This window comes from Abramis brama (genome assembly GCF_963993115.1).
Source record: "Abramis brama genome assembly, chromosome: 18".
In the NCBI taxonomy this organism is placed as follows: domain Eukaryota; kingdom Metazoa; phylum Chordata; class Actinopteri; order Cypriniformes; family Leuciscidae; genus Abramis; species Abramis brama.
The window spans coordinates 8,013,173-8,032,728 of record NC_139980.1 but is presented as its reverse complement, the minus strand read 5'-3'; the positions used below and the strand labels follow the sequence as shown (position 1 = coordinate 8,032,728).

Genomic DNA, 19,556 nt, shown 5'->3' with positions numbered 1-19,556 from the left:
TATCATTCAGATCAGCTCTAGCTCAACATACTCTGATAGGAACTAAGTGTGTTGTTCTGTTTCCAAGGGATCAGTTGAGATGCCATTCTGTGCATAGCATGTTGATCCATCTGCATGCCCTAGGATAACAGAAAGTCATAGAGTGGAGTGATTCCCCTGGAGCTGGGACACCCCAACAACAAGAAAAACGCTCTATTTTCAAACCAGACACAAGCCTCAATCAGCTCTGGCGCCTGTGGTCAAGCATTATTCCCTAGAATGAAATAAGAATGTTGGTTCTGACTGTGTCCTCTCTATTAGTAGGGATACCTTATGTCACATTGTATTTTAGGTTCACTTTAGGTCTCTTTCCATAATACTTTGATATGGAGTCAAACAAATCCTAAAAAAACTCCTATGATTTGGATTTGTTCTAAAAAAACAAGTATTGCTGACTTATTGCCCCCCCCCCCACACCCCCCACCCCCCCAGTTATGTTCATAGTGGACAATTTTGTTGGTGTTTTGTCCTGTACAGAGCAATGAGTGCGTGACTATGTACTGTGGTCTTAGCCTTGCTTTCATATTCTCTGGTGCAGTGTTACAGAGTCTCAATTAAAGGGCTTTGAACGGCTTAGTGATGAAAGGCAAACTCTTTGACTCTCTGTCAGAACATACCGAGATACTAACCAAACAAAATAATATGTTTGTGCCAGCATTTATCATTTGTATAATATTACGTTGTTGTTGTTTTTTGTTTATCTCTTTAAATAGTGATGTTGGGTAGGCTATTTTATGGAAATAGTAACAAAACTATACTCTCTGAAAGATATCACTGAAATAACTGTCCTGAGATATCACACCGATCATAGCCCTATCTTTTGTGAACAGTAAAATAACAAGTGATCAGATTCATTGTGATCAAGCCATTCAGCCTTTTGAGATGCTTTCTGCCTGGCAGTCCATAAACTGAGTGTGTGATAGTGTATTTCAGTGGTTTTCAATTTTTTTGGTCACGCCCCCTTTAAAAAATAAAAAAAACCTCTGACTACTAAATAATTTAACTAAAAATTATATATTTGTAAGATTTCTGTATTAAAATATTCAAAAACCACTTGCACAGTGTGATATACAGTATTTCATGCAGTTGTGTACTTACATTATCCCAAAAGTTCCCAAGGATTTGTAAATCCAGAGAAATTCCAGTTTTAAATAATGGCTCGTCCCTTGTCATTGTCGCATATCAATCACGTAATATCTGCGCTATCCTCGGTTTCCGCTTGTAGAAATCATAGTTATAATACATAGATCACTCATTAGCGGCCGTTTCAATAAGCGTAATCCACTAATGAGCAATCTATACATATCTATGATACAATATCGCGCAGGCCGCTGTTGTGTCGTTCAGTCTTCGTGGTTCACGATTATTAAAACGAAATAAATGTATGAAATAAAACAATTGGATCAATATCGGTGTGGCGTTTTCGAGATGGAGAGAGCTTCACGACAAACTTGGACTTGACAGAGACTCTGTTCTCGCATGTGTTTTAATAGACAGGTAAACAAATAATATTTATTGTACACACATAGTTATATTGAACTTTCTTTGTACTTCAGTAATGCTTTTAATCAAGTCTGGTGACCAAGCATATGGCAGTGAAATTAAATACAGTATGTGTTTCACAAAAATATTTAGCCATTACTTGCAAATACTGTGGGTTTGTTCAAATGTACTTTTAACCCACCAAATAATTTGACAAATAGTCACATATTATAGTAACAGGCTAATAAAACAAATTTATTAGCTGATATATAGCCTAATTTATATGATTTGTGAATTCCATACATCTCTGGATGGTGAAAACGACATCTCCCATCGTTCCACTCTCCTTCATAGTCATCAAGCTTCGCCTTTGTTTTTGTTTTGAAAATGCGACCTCTGGCGCGAACAAATTACAGATTGTACTTTTAACTTTAATGTTATTGAATCATTGAAAATATAACAGTAAGAGAGAAAATAGATTTGAACATAACTTTAATGTAAATAAACAAAAAATATATATATATTTCAGTGATGCTTTGGATGAAAAATATATAATCAGTGACAGCACTAAGCTCTTTTGACAGCGCCTCAACAAACGGAAACGGTCCTGTGTGCGTTCATGGCATTTTGCAGTGCGAGCTTCCGGTCACATTATGACATATGCGCGGGAGCTCAAAAGTTTAGAATCTGTGAAAAGTCAATCTTCCCGATTGAGATCAGGCATATATATAGGTTGCTACATTCAGTATAAGCACAAGTAAGTACGATTTTGATGAACAACACAACACACGCGTCTGTCCTCCATCTCTGTTGTAAACAAACACAGAGTCAGCTCATGTGTGAGTTTTTGATTTGATCCCGCATACGTCATTTTGCGACAGGAAGCTCGTGCTTCAGAGTGCTGTGCGCTCAGGACCGTTTGCCGAGACTGTGGATTACAGGCAATAATGTTGTTATAACTAATGTTCAGTTTCTTGCACAAACCGATCGTTTCGCTTCAGACCTCCGTATTAATTTTGTTTTGCCTGTAAGCTGTAGCATGTTTTTTTGACTCTCAATATGACAGTATTGACTTACATTATACAAATCACCATCAGCTAAAAACTTCTTTACTGTTCAACTGATGAAGAAAAAATGACATAACGTTACTTCTTGGATGGCCTGAGGGTGGATAAATTAACAGCAAATTTTCATTTTTGGGTGAACTATCCATTTAAGTTATTTTTTTAATCATCAAATTACATCTCTATAGGGAATTTGTCCTAAATTAGATAGGCCTACTAAATGAAATTGTCGTGTTTGTTAAACAGATTAGATTCTAGAGTTAGGATGTTCTTTTGATATGGTCCCTATGAGAATATATCATTACATTAACCCCCACCCAGCCAAGAACTCAGTGAGATTTTGGCAGGCTGTTTCTTGGAACATAGCTTCTTTGACGTCACTTCTTCTTAATTATTTTTGACTGACAGTTTTCACTTGATAACATATGTTAGGAGAAACATTTGAGTTTTGAAGCCAGGACTTGTTTCTTTAAAGCTTTGCTTCCATACAGCAAGACCAATAGACGTAACTACAGCACAAATAAAGAATATTTCACATTGGGTTTTGGTCAGGAACCTGTAATATTCATAGTAAATTCAGAAGGAATGTCTTGATGTCTGTTGTAAAATGACAATAAATATGATGACTATAAAATTTTGTGGAGCCATTTTGTCCTCATACTCAGACGGACCAGGGAACATTTAATCTCAGATCTTGTATCAACACCATCACTTTTGCAGCTGCCTCATGGTAATAACCGTGCAGTGTAAAATTACACATACTACAATGCACTTTCCACTTACACCAATAGATTAAACACAAACATTTATTGACACAAATGCACCTTGATAGTTCATCATTAGGCATGCTAAATGTACAGGCTTGTTAATGCAACATTACAGCAGCTGTTCATTCAATTAAAGCATATTTAATTACAGTATTGTTGCATATTTAGAATATCACACTGATACCATACAAAATGTTATTTGTTTTCCACTTACATTCAATGAGGCGTTCAACAAGTCGCTCCCAAGTCACAAGTCGGCTTTTCCTTTTTTCTTCCTTTTGTTGTAAAACACATTCTATATACTCTATATCAAATATGTTTATCCATAAATCTGTGAACAGCATAAAACATGGTGTCTTGTCTCCATAGTATACACTGTATAAGTGGCACACAGTAAAATAAGGAAGGAGAGAGAGTCTGTGGGATGTGGAAACGGGTCAGCAAAGTCAGAGACAAGTCAAAGTGTAAATGTGAGGTGGGGGTGGAGGGGTGTGGGGTGTAACAGAAGGGCAGGGAGTGGGAAGGGGGTTAAACGTTATTGTAGAGGGTGTTGGAATTTCAGTGCCATGTGTTCCCCTTTCCTATGTGTGTGCTTGTGCAATTTCATGACCGTAAAAGCCAACAAACCCAAACAAAGTACAAAATCTTAGAGTAAAGATATCCAGTATACTTATTTTAAAAAACACACCAATTCATAAAAAAATACCCCATAAATTCTTACATTTTGATTAATCAAATAGCATGACGATGGTGAAAGAATTTACTGACGAGAAGTGAAGTCAGTGACTTTGAAAAAAAATATTATTTGTAAGTAGTAGCCTATTAACTGAAATGTTTAATGGCAATACTATTTATCTATACTACATTTAGAGAAAATTCAGTCTAAAGCACCTGCTCCCTAGCTTTGTGAAGTCTAATAAACCTTTGTCTTGTCACTGATATTATTTATAGCCTTCAGCTGTGATTGAAACCACCTAATGGACTAAGTCTATGACCACGAACTGCAGTTAAATTCGGTTATCAGTTCACCTTTTAGTGCTTAATCCTGTTCTGTACACACACAGTTCAGTAATTTACTGGAGTGCATTAAGCTACAAAAAATCTACGCAGTGTGTACGGAACCGAACTAGTTAATGACGTACGACGAGATTTATGAGAGATGCAACGTTTAGATGAACGTTAAAATACATCAGAGATGTGTCTCTCGTCTGTGCAGTGCAAGAAGAAATCAGAGGGAAAGTAGCACACGAGCCTTGACTCATTCGTGTTGCCAGATCTTGCAAGCAAATCAGCAAACATGGAACGATAATTCATTCCCCCATTTAAATGCGGTTGTATGGAGAGAGAATTGTGTCTTTATTACATGCGAGAAAATAAATGATCTGAGAGAGAAAAAAAAAGTTTGAGAGAAAAAGTTATCACACTGATAGCAAAAAAGCATTTCATGAGAGAAAAAAATAATATTTGAGAGAAAAAGTTTTCATACCAATAGCAAAAAAGAATAATATTTGAGACTAAAAAAAGTTTTGAGAGAAAGTATTTTCTCATAGAACAAAAAAATATATAAATCTGAATTTTTAAAAATTATTTCTGAGAAAAAAAATCTCTCTCAAAATACTTTGAAAAAAACTCTTGCTATTGGTATGAAAACTTTTTCTCTCAAATATTTTTTTTTTCTCTCATGAAATGCTTTTTTGCTATCAGTGTGATAACTTTTTCTCTCAAACTTTTTTTTTTTCTCTCAGATCATTTATTTTCTCGCATGTAATAAAGACACAATTCTCTCTCCATACGGTTGTCACTCCTGAAACTTAACAGTGTGTACGTGGCTTAAGACTTAAGTGTGCACTTTCTTTTCCAAAAATGCTGTTTTAATAATACTGTTCAAGGTTTAACACCCATTAGGCAATATGGCAAATCCACATCTGCAGATAAATAATAATTCTGAGAATGGAAAATCTAGTGCAATGAAAAGGGACAGACCAACAGACAGAAGAACCATGTCAAATTCTGTTCTCCTTGGCTTATTTAAGACGGTTGATGATCTCTTCTTACTTGGTGTTTGTGATTAAAGCTATAAAGATTCCTTTATTGTGTTGGAATATGGGTTAGCTATGCTATGAGCTTGCACTTGTGCTGTTGTATATGATGGATTGTGCTCTCATTGAAAATAGCAGGATCAAAGTCAAACTGCAGCTGCCCGTGTCCTTTCATAAACCTGTATGAGCATGTAAGGCATTTAAAAAGGTTCTAAAGTTTCACGGTCACATGCTTTTATAATCATAACAGAAAACTAAAAATATTTCATTTATATTTACATAATGTATATATTATTTGATTATTTATGATTTAATAATTATTATTATAATTGCAACATCATCTCTTCAGATGTTTTGGGAATGGGGTCAAGGAAAGTGCATGTGTCAGGGTGTATCTCTGTCTGTCTGTGTGTTGGTGGGGAAAGTGTTTCAGTACATTTGCAGATGTTTGGTACACTTAGGAAGCTGATGTGTATGTTTGTGCCTGCCTGTCTGTCAGCCACTGAGCAATGTTACATACAGCATTTTCATAGCCAACCATTCCTCCCTCACTTCCAGGGAGCCAAATTATACCCTTTAGTCCCTCCTGACTAAATCTCTCTCCTCTCACATGTATATAGCCTACCGAATTAGTTAGCTATCTAAATGAGGACATACCGTAGACTGCTATTGTTTTACATGAAGCTTATTATTACACATGAATCATTTTCCAAAACTTAACTCTAGCAGAAAATATTTTGTATCATCAGAGAAAAACATTATTTGCTTTATTTATGAATCAGTTTTCTAATTGGGGATGCCCCCAAAGGGAGGTTGTCATATTTAGCTGACTTCTGAGGACACACTATATGGCTAATTAATGCCAAACACACACACACACACACACACACACGCGCGCGCACACGCACACACACACACACACACACACACACACACACACACACACACACACACACACACACGTGTTTTCTAACACTACCCCTAAACCTTTCAAAAAAAATCACTTAGTATGATTTATAAGCTGTTTTCCTCATTGGGACCAAAAAATGTCCCCTCAGGGACAAGGATTTTGGATTTTGAATATTGCCATCTTTGTGTGGACATTTTGTCCCCATAATAGGGTTTACCAGGCCACACACACTCACACACATACACACACTCTGGAGAAAGTATGCATGCAGTGTGAGGTGTGGAAACAGCAAACCATGTTGCTGACAAGATGAGTTTTATTTAAACCTCATTCTGACGTCCAAGTAAGTGCTGCTGTCTGTGTGTAATTCAAGAGCAGCAATGGTTTGTGTTTGTATGTGTGTGTGTGTGTATGTTTGTAAGTGAGTGATTGTCTGCCTGCGACGTACAAAAACATCTACAGTGGCTGGATGAAACTGAATGAAACGGAAACACCTGGTTTTAGAAGACAATACTTTATTACTATGGTGAACAGCCTCCTTTTACAGCATCAATTCGCCTTGGGAATGACAGTCCTTAACAGTGGCCTGAGGGATTTTGAAGCATTCCTTTTCCAGAACAGTGGCCAGGTCACTATGTGATGCTGGTGGAGGAAAACATTTTCTGACTCACTCCTCAAAAATACCCCAAAGTGGTACCCCAAACTTGTTTCTGTGCAGGCTATGGGACATGTTCAACTGTCACAAGTCTTGCTGTGTGTATTGGTGCATTATCATGCTGATACACAGCACCCCCTTTAGGGTACAATGTTTGAACCATTAGGAGCACATGGTCAAAATAGTTATTTGGCAGTGAAGTGGCTATCAAGCACAATAGGGAATGTCATGATATTGTAGCCCAAACCTTCACCATCACCCTATGCTTTCACTCTGAGCAGCAACAGTGTGGGTGTTAAGCCTCTTTGGTGCTTCTCCACTCCAAAACACTGACCATGAATATTGACTCTGTGGAGCTCCCGATTAACTGTTTTGGTGGAAACAGGAGAGCCGAAGTGCGCATTTAATTCTGCAGTGAGTTGGGCAGCTGTGGTTTTATGTTTTATGGATACAGTCCGGGTTAGTACCTGGACATCCCTTTCAGACAGCTTCCTCTTATACATCCACAGTTACACCTGTTGTATGTGGTTCGTTGTACATGGTGGTATGCCGACATTACCTTGTTTGAGTGGCCACTGGAGGCCGCTAGAGGTAATGCATTCACAGTCAGGTCGTTCATATGTGCTTGAGGCTGTGAGCCCAGAAACCTGGATAGCTGATCAACAGTTTGTTCTCCCCTGATTTCTCTCATCTCAGAAACTCAGGGGGTTAATTCAGGTTGTGGAATCCTGGTGCTGTTCACTCTCACTTGCCGTGGTGGGCAAGTGTTGTAATCGGTGTTTCGGCTGAGCTGACTACCACAGCAAGCCTAATCCCTTCCTTGTAATTTATTTTCCACTGTAGGCTAATTTATGTGCTGCTGTTGAGTCCTCAAGCATTCTGTGCAGTGTGCACCCAATTCACTACTTTGCATATTAAATATGTAGGCTATATATTTAAATTACAGTACTCCGTCTACTCAGCTCTTAAAAATAATTATTGTTCACAATCAAAGGGTTTTCAGCTGTTTTGTTTAGTAGACTGTATAATTGCTGAATAATGTAGGTTAAGATAAAACAATTATAGAAATTAGTTTAATTCAGCAAGGTAAATTGATCAAAACTGAAATTGCTGTTCTTTTGAACTTTTTCTATTTATCAATACATCCTCAAAAAGATAATAAAAAAAAACATTCAGCAGCACAATGGTTTTCAATATTGATAATAATAAGAAATGTTTATTGAGCACCAAATCAGCATATTAGAATGGTTTCTGAAGGATCATGAATGTGAAACTTAAGACACATTATCACTGTTTTTACTGTTTATATATAGGCATATATAAATAAATGCAGCTTTGAGCTGAGATACTTCTTTCAAAAACATAGTCTTACTGATCCCAAACTATTCTGAGACCCCTTTAAAGGCCGGTTTGATGGTAAAGACTTTTATTAAGGGTATATGTTTAGGGTAAGGGTTCGGGTTAGGCAGTTAGTTAGGTATGGGTTATAGGGCAGGGGTGTCAAACTCAGTTCCTGGAGGGCCACAACCCTAAAGAGTTTAGCTTCAACCCTAATTAAACACACCTGATCCAGCTAATCAAGGTCTTCAGGATTACTAGAAACTTCCAGGCAGGTGTTTTTGGAGCTGGTTGGAGCTAAACTCTGCAGGACAGTGGCCCTCCAGGAACTGAGTTTGACACCCCTGGGTTAGGGTAGTATAACCTTTATTTAAACAAGAAAAGTCCCATTGAGACACAGTCTCAAGGGAGTCCTGTAAGTGAATAAGGTAAGGAGCTAGAGATAGTATTGTTTCAATGAATGTTGATCTACAAAAAGAGATCTACAAGAATGTGTGTGTGTGTGTGTGTAGGCTATAGGTCCAACCTTAAGTTAACAGAGCAATGTCGATTGAGCAATGAATTCAGTTGCTCAATCTGTGGGCTATATGTGCATTAATAGTGAGGTCAACTCTTTCATTCATAATTCCTTATCCTGCCAAATGATGTTATCTCTTAAGGTATAAACCTCGGGTATCCTGAATAAATCAATCTATGCCAAATAGATCAATAAAAAACAAAGAACCATTTTGATAGGCTGAAAAACACTTGACGGAAGAAGCATTTCTGACTAACACAGCTATTGTGAAAGGCCTTTGACGGTTTTATTGCGCAGAACCTCTGATCCAACTGTGTGACTCAGCCTTTATGTACAAAGTCCAACTGATTAGTCCAGAGCATTCACACAGTCACATTCATTGAATGCATCTGCGTTGTGTTGCTGACAAAACATAAAGTCTATCTCCTATTGTCCACTCTCTCACTCGCTCTCGCTCTCTTTCTGTCTCTCCAAAGAAAGCACACAACCATTCCAAAAAATGTTTTATTCACTTTTGAACTTGGCTGGAAATCATGCAATAAAATAAGGGAAGCATATGAAAAGGTAATAAAAGGGCGGATGAGTGTGAGACTGACTCACCTGTTATGTCCAACTTCTGCAGTTTGCTTCTCTAGTTTTTTTCCTGCTAATTATGGGCGTTGCTGATCATTTATATCGCATGACTCTAGGGCAGGTTTCTCTCTCACACAGACGTACGTTTGGGACAAGCATCTTTCATTAAATGTAAGTAATAGGCTATTTAATCAATAAATATATGTGTGTCTAAAAAATGGCGCACAGAACTGCAGTTTTGTTTCCCATAATGAACACTAATGTACGACTTCCGCGTTTCCCTGACAGGTTATCTGACTCGTAGGCTAATTGTTTTGTCAGAAGCGCTATTGTAACGATGGGATAAACTATGGTTCTATCATAATACTTGGGCTCTTTTTGCAGTATCATCATGGAGGGTGTCGCTCGTGCTAACAGTCTCTTCGCTCTGGATCTCTATCGGGCTCTGAGCGCGAGCAACGCCGAGGCAAACATGTTCTTTTCCCCATTGAGCATCAGCGCAGCGCTCAGCATGGTTTACTTAGGAGCCCGAGGAGACACATCCAAAGAAATGGCAAAGGTATGATGTATAGGCGGCAGGAGACCAAGCAAGGGCTGTGAGGGTTTCCAACGAATTTTTGTAATTGTGAATCTACAAGTTATTACGCAAAATTGGTGACTGGGAAATCCTGCTTGAAAACAAAAACACAACCCAAAACAAGACAGAGAAAAACAACCCTATGATTGAAAAAATGGGGTGAGGCCCAGATGTCAGATTAAACACGGTTTGAGCTTAGTACAGAGATGCATTTATCATATTCAAACAATGGCACACAGTTATGCAATGGTTACCCAGTGAGTTACACCGATTCGGTGGGGGTGGGGATAAATTTCATTCTCATAGAGCCTGATAATTATTTTAAAAGTGATTTGAGAATGATTTCATTAATAAATTAGTTTTAATTAGGGTTGAGAAAACATTACGGCATTTTTCCTGTGTAACTTTGAGTTTCTTTGAATTATCATTATTCTTCCTGACATTTCAGTTCATCATTCATGTTGATGTGGCCATCTCATTACAATTTCCAAAGCAAACCGTGCTCTCTTTGAGTTCAGTTCCCTACTATAAGCTAATAAATTCATGATAGAAGTATTTGGTAAGAACTAGTCACTGCGGTTACATATTGACTGCATATTAGAAAATGGCAATGTTCTTTGTATGAACACAGTGTCTATGCTGACTGAATACATTGTCAATAAGATGTTTTTAGTCTTTTAGAAGGTTTTTGAATATGCTTAGACTACAATTCACTTCAATACTGAATGCAAAGTATTAACTTTTATAGATTAAATACAGCAGAACATTTTATTGGCCAAAGAGTGCATGCAGATTGTGATATAACCAGTGAGCGACTGACTCAACAGAGAGAGGGAGAGGTGAAGTATGTAAATAAATGTAAACAAATGATAACAGCTGCACTCTCACTCTCCACCAGTGGCTCTTTTAGAAGAAGCTTGCCTCAAAATACTAAAGAAAAATCAACTAAAATGGACCTAGAATAAAATGTTCCAGATTGTAGCCACAAAGGCCAACTTGGCCAACAATCCTCAGCATGTTGCATGTATTTGTTTTAATTACACTCATTTAGATAATACATTCCTGTCTTGACAACGGACCACAAACTTCAATGAAAATTATATGAAATCTTTGATTTAGTTATTCCTTTCAATAAATGTGCTCAGAACAGGCTCTTCAGTGCATACTTGTAGCTTAGTCTTTCAGGCATGTTTTTGTTTTGAATAAAAGAGAAATCTATGATAATATGCCAGTAGTGTAAAATATTATATGCAAAGCCTCTCCTGTGTAAACAAACACAGTTAATATACGTGTGCTGAAAAACTTTTACACTCATACTATTGGCATATATCACAATGCCAAAATTGTGATGTATTATTATTTAAAAAGTATTTCTCTGTGCAGGTTTTGTCTTTCAGTTCTGTCTCTGATGTTCACTCTCATTTTGAGACCCTCACCTCATCGATCAACAGTCCATCAGCCTCCTACATCCTCAAACTGGCCAACCGCCTTTATGGAGAGAAAACCTTCAGCTTCTTACCTGTGAGACCATTCTGCCTTTAACAATGAGACATTTTGAGGCTAATCCAAGATATGTAACATTTTGGCTTCATTATAGTTTAACTTTCTAATCTCAAGGTCTTTCTTGAGGCCTCTTTTTTGCTGAATGTGTTGTCATGTGTCCTGCAGGAGTATTTGGAGTCCACCCTGAAGCTGTACCACGCTGACCTTCAGGCTGTGGACTTCATTGGAGCATCGGACAAGTCAAGACAGCTCATTAACAAATGGGTGGAAGAGCAGACTGAGAGTGAGAAGAACAGTTATACAGTTCTATTTTGGATAAAATAATTCGTTTAGACTTGTTGCTAGAAAACCTTTTTAAAAAGTCACAGATGTGAAGTCAGAAACACAAACTTGTGTTTTTCAGATAAAATCAGAGATCTTCTCAAACCAGGAATGGTGACTGGAATGACCAGACTAGCTCTGGTTAATGCCATCTACTTCAAAGGGAACTGGCTGCAGAGATTTAATGCTCAAGACACTAAAGAAATGCCATTTAAAATAAACCAGGTGCAATTCTTATTTAACACAGAAACATTTCTCTGCTGAATCAAAATCAAAGTCTGTTTGCAAAATATTGTACAACTGCAATGGTACGTCCTTACACTTGATGTACTACATCATACCTTGACAGAGAGTCATATTCTTCCTGTTCACTCTTTCATTTCCACATGTATCTGTCTTTTATCAGAATGAGAGCCAACCAGTGCAAATGATGAACCAGAAGAAAAAGTTCCCCTTCAACTACATCTATGAGCACCGCTTGCAAGTGCTGGAGTTGCCATACGTGAAGGAGGAGCTCAGCATGTTGATCCTTCTTCCTGAGGAAACTCAGGATGGCTCTGACCCTCTTCTGAAGGTTGGCTAAATGTTTTAGTACTGATCTTCTTGATTATATTTGGTATCTTGTATGTTCGGAGACTCAACAGTATTATTTTGTGTGTTTGACAGCTGGAGAGTGAGTTGACCCTTGACAAGCTTCATGAATGGACCAACAGAAACAATATGGACACCCAGACAGATATCATAGTCTATTTGCCAAAGTTCAAACTGGAGGTTGAGAGCTCCTTAGCAGAAACATTGATGGGGATGGGGATGACTTCTGTTTTCCTGGAAGGAAAGGCTGATCTGACAGGCATGAGCAGTCAGGGTGGCCTCTTCATTTCAGCAGTGGCCCATAAGGCATTTGTTGATGTGAATGAAGAAGGCACAGAGGCGGCAGCAGCAACAGCAGCCATTGTGAACTTCTGTATGCTTCGAGAAGAGCACTTCATGGCAGATCACCCGTTCTTATTCTACATCAGGCACAACCCCACCAACAGCATCCTCTTCTTTGGCAGATTCAGAGGACCATCTTAAATTTGTGATGGCTGTCTTAACACCAAAATATAAACAATAAATACTATTATTAAATAATTCACATCTTGTGTGTTCGGTTTTTAAGAGGAAGCACCACAACACAAAGATAATGGATTTACTTGAAATACACACATTTAGAAATTAACACTTTTTATGGAAAATGATGGCTCTCAATGCAATACATTTTCAACACATTTTTCATAATGCTTTTAAGACTATCACAGTATTGTTTTGTGCAAATTTGCTAGCCGAGACAAAAAGTAAATCAAAATACAGTCATTAAGCAGGCTAATGTTTCTGTTTGCTAAAAAATGGATAATACAGCTGAGACACGCACTAAATCAACACATTCTCTAATACCACTTTTTGAGATCAAGCGTATCCCATCATTCATTATGCACAGAAATAATGAGATGTCAGGGAAACTTTGCAGTGCAAGGTAAATTAATTAGATAGGCCTATTACATACAATTTGGAATAAAACGATAAGTGTTGCATATTGAATTGCTGCAGAGATGAGTAGGGCATGTGTATTTTGTAAAACGTTTGCAACTGCTTTTTATTACATTAAATAGAAGCACATTTTGTCATCCGTTACATAGGGACTTCTGAACAGACATTTAGACATGTATGTGCAAAGTATTGACATTAAAAATGTGTAAATACAGCTCACATCGGGAGTGCTACTGGAAATCAAAAGTTCTACACTCTTGCTGTCTTCATGTCACTTTTTTTATTGAAATCAAACAAATATACAATCAAAACAGACATTAAATCTTCATGCCCATTTGAACACTTAGACCAAATGCAGTCCAATGCAACCGCATTACCTGATTTGCTTTAACCCACTAGGGCTTGGTTTAGGGATGAGCTTTCATGATTTTAGTAAAGTCAGGTACAGAGGTTGAAAACCGCCCACTGATTGGGACACGCCCTTTTTGTGTCGCAAATCAATGCACACAGTGCAATAGGCTATTAAACACATTCTTGAACATTTTAGAGCTTAACCACACCTTTTAGAACATCCAGTTAATATTATAACGTAGCCTACAATACTTTATAAACGTATGCAGTAGGGAGCTTAAGAAACAAATAAGAGGACAACTGAATTACGAAGAAAGGACTTCGTTTATAATACATTTATAAGTGAATTGAAAGATGGTTACACAATGGTATTCACTGCTGATGTTTTGGGTTGTATTTGCAGCAGTGCCATCATCAGTCATGGCGAAGGTATTAGTATTGTATTACTATTGGTGCTATTAATTTCAGTCTCACTTCTATTTTAAAATACATTAGCCTATTCACGAACTTCAGAAGTCAATCAGATTTTCCGACTGCACTGGATTCAAATTTGCATTAGCCTACGCAAAGTGAGAGAACCTGTTTCTGTAAATCATACCACTGCTGCTTTCTAAGTGTTTAGTTACACTGAATGGAAATGGATCATTAAATACATTTCACACCAAACAAATAAAATAATAATTGTTCATAAAGAAAATAAAAGCATTTTTTGTTCAGCATTTTGTTTTGTTTTTTCATTCCCATGGTGTGATGGGAATGAAATGGTTATTACTGTAAAGCATTAATGCAATGCTTCTTTATTCAGCTTAATTATAGACAGCAAGAAATACTAACATTATATAATATTGTAATAAACCTAGAAAGTGAGGTCGGATTGTTGCGGCTTGAGGAATCCACTCTACAGAACAAGCAGCACCACAGATGTAGAAACAATAATCTTAATTTAATTCACACAGTTACCAAACATATCAGACTGGGTCAGGTTTTTGAAGTCCCAAACACAAATGCTAATCAGCCTGGGCGAACAACACCACAATGGAGCATGTTACACAAGAACATCGCAATAAATAGGCCATACAAAAGCTAGCGCACACACAATAAATAGGCAAAAGCTATAGCACCCACATCACCCCCGTAGAACACTGCACACGTTCACAATGCACGTAAACTTCACACCCAAGACGCCATCAGACTACTACATAAGAATTCAGTTCATCATAACCCTCCCACCCGGTTTAAAATCACACACACACACACACACACACACACACACGCACATACAAAAAGTTCAACACTTATAGTCCGGTGGTGTAGTGAAAATACCGTTACCGAGGTGATAAAAGCACCAAATTTTGCATGGTGTTTCCTTAGGGTCTATAGTGTAATTTTGGCCTAGGAGCCCTCAGAAATAAATGTTGTAACATGTCATATTAGAAGTATATCATTATCAATGAAATATGCTTAAAAACACAGAGATTTTCAAGTTCCTGCACAAGATAAAGTATTCAAATGAATCCAAAAGTTAACATTTTGATATGTTTATTTATGTTTATGAACTTTTACATAACTAAAGCTTCAATACATGTTAAAGTATTAGCAATATGGTCTTTATTGGCCCTGTAATTGATAATTACGAGTCGTTACAGTTGCATTTGCAAAGAGGTGAGCAGTCTAGACTTGCTTTGCCACATTTGCAGGTGGAACAATCCCCCTTACAGCAACATTTGATAAGTTCTCTGCAGGCTGTGGGGACTTCTGAAAGTGTCTTCCAAACTGGTTCCCAAGACCCTGATTCCTTGGTCCATCCATAGTCCCTTGGAGAAGGAATACCTTGCTGTGAGAGTGTGCTGGTCGCCCAGATTCCAGTCTGATAAACTGCCCATCTGATGTGCTGCAGTAGAGTATCTTGGGTGGGTGGCAGTTTCTCCATTGTCCTACTCCCATGGTAGAAGAGTTCTTTACTCTTCTGGACAATGGAGCTTGAAGGACTGGACTTGTCATACAAGATGACAGTCAGTCTCTCAAGCTTTTGGAACTGCCATGAAGCAGCATCTAATTTTTAGAATGGATTTCTGGCAAGGGAAGCAAATACTTCAGTGGCTTTATCATAGGCTTGCCAGGCCCGCCAAACTGACTTCTTACCCGTCCCAGTGAAAGCAGATGTTGTAATCACACCCTGAATAGGCATGGAACATCAACAGTGCTTGACCCAGATTTTTACATATGCTATTGATATGGTAAAATCTGTACTTTTTGCCCATGCCAAAAGCCACCTAATGTCAGTTTGATTGAATCACAAGTAAATCATGGAATAGACCTTCAAGAATCACAATGACATCAGTGTCCACAGTATGCACATGGACAGTTTTTGCTCCTTGCTCCAGGGCATGCTGTATATGAACCACAATCCAGGTGTCTGCCTCTTCATGATTGCAACTGCTCATGGTGCTGCTGGAACCAAAGGAAGATACAGCTTGCCCTGATGAGATATATAGCCCGTGTCTTCTAAGATGAACTCTGTTTTAGCTACAGATTCATCTGCACAGTTACAGCTGTCAAGAGTGACTAGATCTTTAAAATCATCCAAGAAAGGGTTGCCCATTTTTTTAATAGTTTCAGACAGGTTGGGCTACATGTCTTTGAAATGTCTTCTGTGTGGAAAGACACTGTTCATGATGCTGGAAGTTCTTAGGATTATCTATGTCATTTTCAGGAAAAAAGTCCTCTTCAAATTCTTTCAGCAATCTTCCCAACTCTGGTCCAGAGATCATCCATTGCCTGAAAGCATTTGGGTTTTCTGTGAGACCAACTGCACCACCGCAACCTTTCACAATCTTATTCTCTTGTTCATGAGCTTGGTCGAAAGGTATTGCAGAGAACTTTGTTGTATGTCTTTGAGAGAACCCAGTATGAATGCTTTTCAAACTCATCCTTGATGGTGCTGGGCAAAGACTTCATGTCCCTGATGTGGACAGACACCCATCTTGCATAGTTTGTATGGTACAAGGCAAAAAATAGAGGGATGAGTTCTTCTAAAACTTCTAAATATAGAAGGAAGTTCTTCTCTCTGTGAGCTCTGACAAAAATGAGAATGAGTGTTTCATATCTTAGTATTAGATCCCAATACATGAAAGTTGGACTCTTCTTCAGCATGTCATTTCCCCAAGTGATAAAGGTATTTTCATCTTTGGGGCCAGCAATAAGCCTAAAAGCTTCCTGCTGTAGATTGTGAAGTGACAGTAGAGTGACTTGGTCTCCATGCCTGGTGCGAGTTAGGTGTGCTGCTTTCAGAAATGAGTCAGCCTTTCCAGAAGATGCTACTTCAGCTTCAGTGAGTGCTGTCGTCCAACCAGAGCACTCTAAGAGGTCGCCAAGTGTATTCCAAGTGTATTCCTTAGTTGGACATTAAGCATAAAAGAACGAACAAATTTTGACCTGCAACACGTCTACATTAGGCAACCAAAATAACTGAAAGTACATCTAGCTATGTACTGTCGCACACAAATAGGATTTAATGTGATGTGATGCAGCCTAACATAAAACTTATGACCAAACTATGAACTCAGTAGATAGCTATATGAATGACCTAGTTGAATTGAAAAATAAAAGAGAAAACCAAGATCTCTTAACATTTAAGCATTTTTGCTGCCTTTTTAAATAATTCCGCCTATATTATAGGCTACAACTTTTTGAGGTTTTTTTTTAGGTATAAGGTGTCTTGGCACTCTGTTTTACACTTATAATTTGGAAGATCTACTGGCCTGAGCACAAATTAACAAAAGGTAGCTTATTCAGTGGTCTTAAAAGGCCATTACCCTGAAAGTTTTAATTGAGAGGGAAAAAAACAAAAAAACGTTTTTCATGAATATTGTTTTTTAAGTGATTTGACACTAAATTTCAATATTTCAGCTGGGCTCCTAGGCTGAAATAATTTAGGAGGTCCTAAAGAAGCTTCATGTAAAATTTGGTGCTTTTATCACCTCGGTAACGGTATTATTTAATATGTGCACTACCCAACTGGACTATTAACTCTCCCGGGATGCGAGACCCTCCCCCGGGGTCTAGGCTTTGGCGCTGGTTGGCAAAGGGAGAAGGCAGGCAGTGCAGACACCAGTCCAGCGCTCCGGAGGCCTCCGGACTATAGTCTATACTCTTTGCTATAGTGGAAACGGAGCACCCCTTGCTGAGAAGCCGCGCCGCCCACGCACTCCTACACCCGGCCTTATCTACAGGTTAGCCCGCTAAGCTATCTTCGCCGCCGGCAGCCCTAAACAGCATGCGAACAGCACCCACGTTGGGGCGCGTGTGCCTGCCCGACATAAAGTGCCTCGGTGAGATGTCTTATGGAGATCGGTAGCTAATCGGCAAGACATCGGGAAGATGGTGGCATTAGAATGATCGCCGACCGTGAGCCAACGTAAACCCGAAATAATTATGACCTATGCGGCGGGATAGCCGCATTCAGCATTCAGACGCCTCGCTCCCTTTGACTTAACACTGGAACAGCTGATTTTCGGCTGCATTGCTGGAAACGCCACAGCATGCTTTTAGTCTGAATGCTTTTAGCCGCTCTAGTAGGACCCCGCCGTTATATTAGGTCTTATTGATTTGTTTAGGCTAACTGCTGTCAGATTGTGTTCCAAGGACACAAGTTTCCTATTGTGTATCAACAACACTCAATAACAGTTTATGTGATGTGTTAATCATAAAATTTCTCCCCTAACAATTTGACAAGAGCTAGTTGAGAAGTAGGCAGTTTAAATTTAACCCACTAAGCAAAATGATGTCCGAAAGACGTCTTTTCAATGTCTTTGTTACAAAAATCGGACGTTGAAATGACGTCCACTGAGGAGCCAGAATGAAAGTTGTTAAGATGTCTTTTTTTGACGTGTTCTGCACGTCCGATATAGACGTTCATCGAACCTTCGTACAAGGTTAAAACTAGTTCAGATGTAGCCATTGTGGACATATTTCAACATCATTTATGGTCTCATTTAGACATAATTACTTTGACTATTGCTGTCAGATGATCTTAGTGAGAATTAACAGAGGTTTAGATGTTGATATTTGTTTAATTTGAAACCATTTGAAACCATTGTGGTGATCAGTGTTTTCTTTAGTTGGGCTCTTGGTCCCCTTTCTTTTTACTTTAACTTTTCTTTGGCTGCTGTAACAGTGTGTTTGTGTAACACAATTGTTGTGGCAGAGAAAGACTAGAAAAAGTTTGAGGTGTCATCAGCTCAATGTTGATGATGACATAATCATCACAAAATGGGCACAAAATAAGACAGTAGCACAAAAGTCTATATCTTCGTTTGATTGTTTCTATAAAGACAATTCAGAAAAGTCAGAGCATTTTACAAAACAAACAAACAAAAACTTAAAAGACATTTGGTTGAGAATAGTGTGAGGACAGTATATAAATATCGAGAACAACTGATATAAATACAGACACCATATGGGTTGAATAGTGACAGAATGTTGCTTCAACACATTGTAGAACTTAGGAGTACCTGATGAATAGGCCGTGATTTAAGGCCTGTCTTCTGACAGACAGAGAGAGAGAGACAGACAGAGAGAGAGAGAGAGAGAGAGACAGAGAGAGAGAGACAGAGAGAGACAGACAGAGAGAGAGAGAGAGAGAGAGAGAGAGAGAGAGAGAGAGAGAGAGAGAGAGAGAGAGAGAGAGAGAGACAGAGAGACAGAGAGAGAGAGACAGAGAGAGCCTCTAGCCTACCATAACACAGAGTAAGAAGTACAGACACAAAACACATCATACACTAAAATATGTCTTACTTTGAGGGGTCCTGTGTGGAAGGCCTGCGGGATGGGGTTTCACGACACTGCGGCATGTTTATGTTCACAGACACTTGAAACACAAAGATTAAAAAGG

The 19,556-nt window shown here is 38.4% G+C and overlaps 2 protein-coding genes across 2 annotated transcripts in view; one reads left to right on the top strand and one right to left on the bottom strand.

The window, feature by feature from the left end:
* Positions 1-3,780, bottom strand: part of mylk4b (myosin light chain kinase family, member 4b) — a 32,865-nt gene extending 29,085 nt beyond the window's left edge. Inside the window, exon 1 of the mRNA XM_084091433.1 lies at positions 3,567-3,780. The gene's annotated coding sequence lies outside the window, so the exon portion shown is untranslated. The remainder of the gene's footprint in view (positions 1-3,566) is intronic.
* Positions 3,781-9,311: 5,531 nt separating this feature from the next.
* LOC311069028 (leukocyte elastase inhibitor-like) lies at positions 9,312-12,992 on the top strand. The gene is made up of 8 exons (XM_084091953.1): positions 9,312-9,375; positions 9,501-9,555; positions 9,769-9,943; positions 11,345-11,482; positions 11,630-11,747; positions 11,868-12,010; positions 12,192-12,359; positions 12,452-12,992. The coding sequence occupies exons 3-8, from the start codon at positions 9,776-9,778 to the stop codon at positions 12,857-12,859; spliced, it is 1,143 nt and encodes a 380-aa protein (XP_083948079.1). The 5' UTR covers positions 9,312-9,375; positions 9,501-9,555; positions 9,769-9,775; the 3' UTR covers positions 12,860-12,992.
* Positions 12,993-19,556: the final 6,564 nt, after the last annotated feature.

Bases quoted from the DNA above. Each gene is read 5' to 3' on its own strand.
- LOC311069028 (XM_084091953.1), top strand. From the start codon at position 9,776: ATGGAGGGTGTCGCTCGTGCTAACAGTCTCTTCGCTCTGGATCTCTAT. The intron at 9,944-11,344 runs GTATGATGTATA...TTCTCTGTGCAG, and splicing joins CATCCAAAGAAATGGCAAAG to GTTTTGTCTTTCAGTTCTGT. The intron at 11,483-11,629 runs GTGAGACCATTC...TGTGTCCTGCAG, and splicing joins AAACCTTCAGCTTCTTACCT to GAGTATTTGGAGTCCACCCT.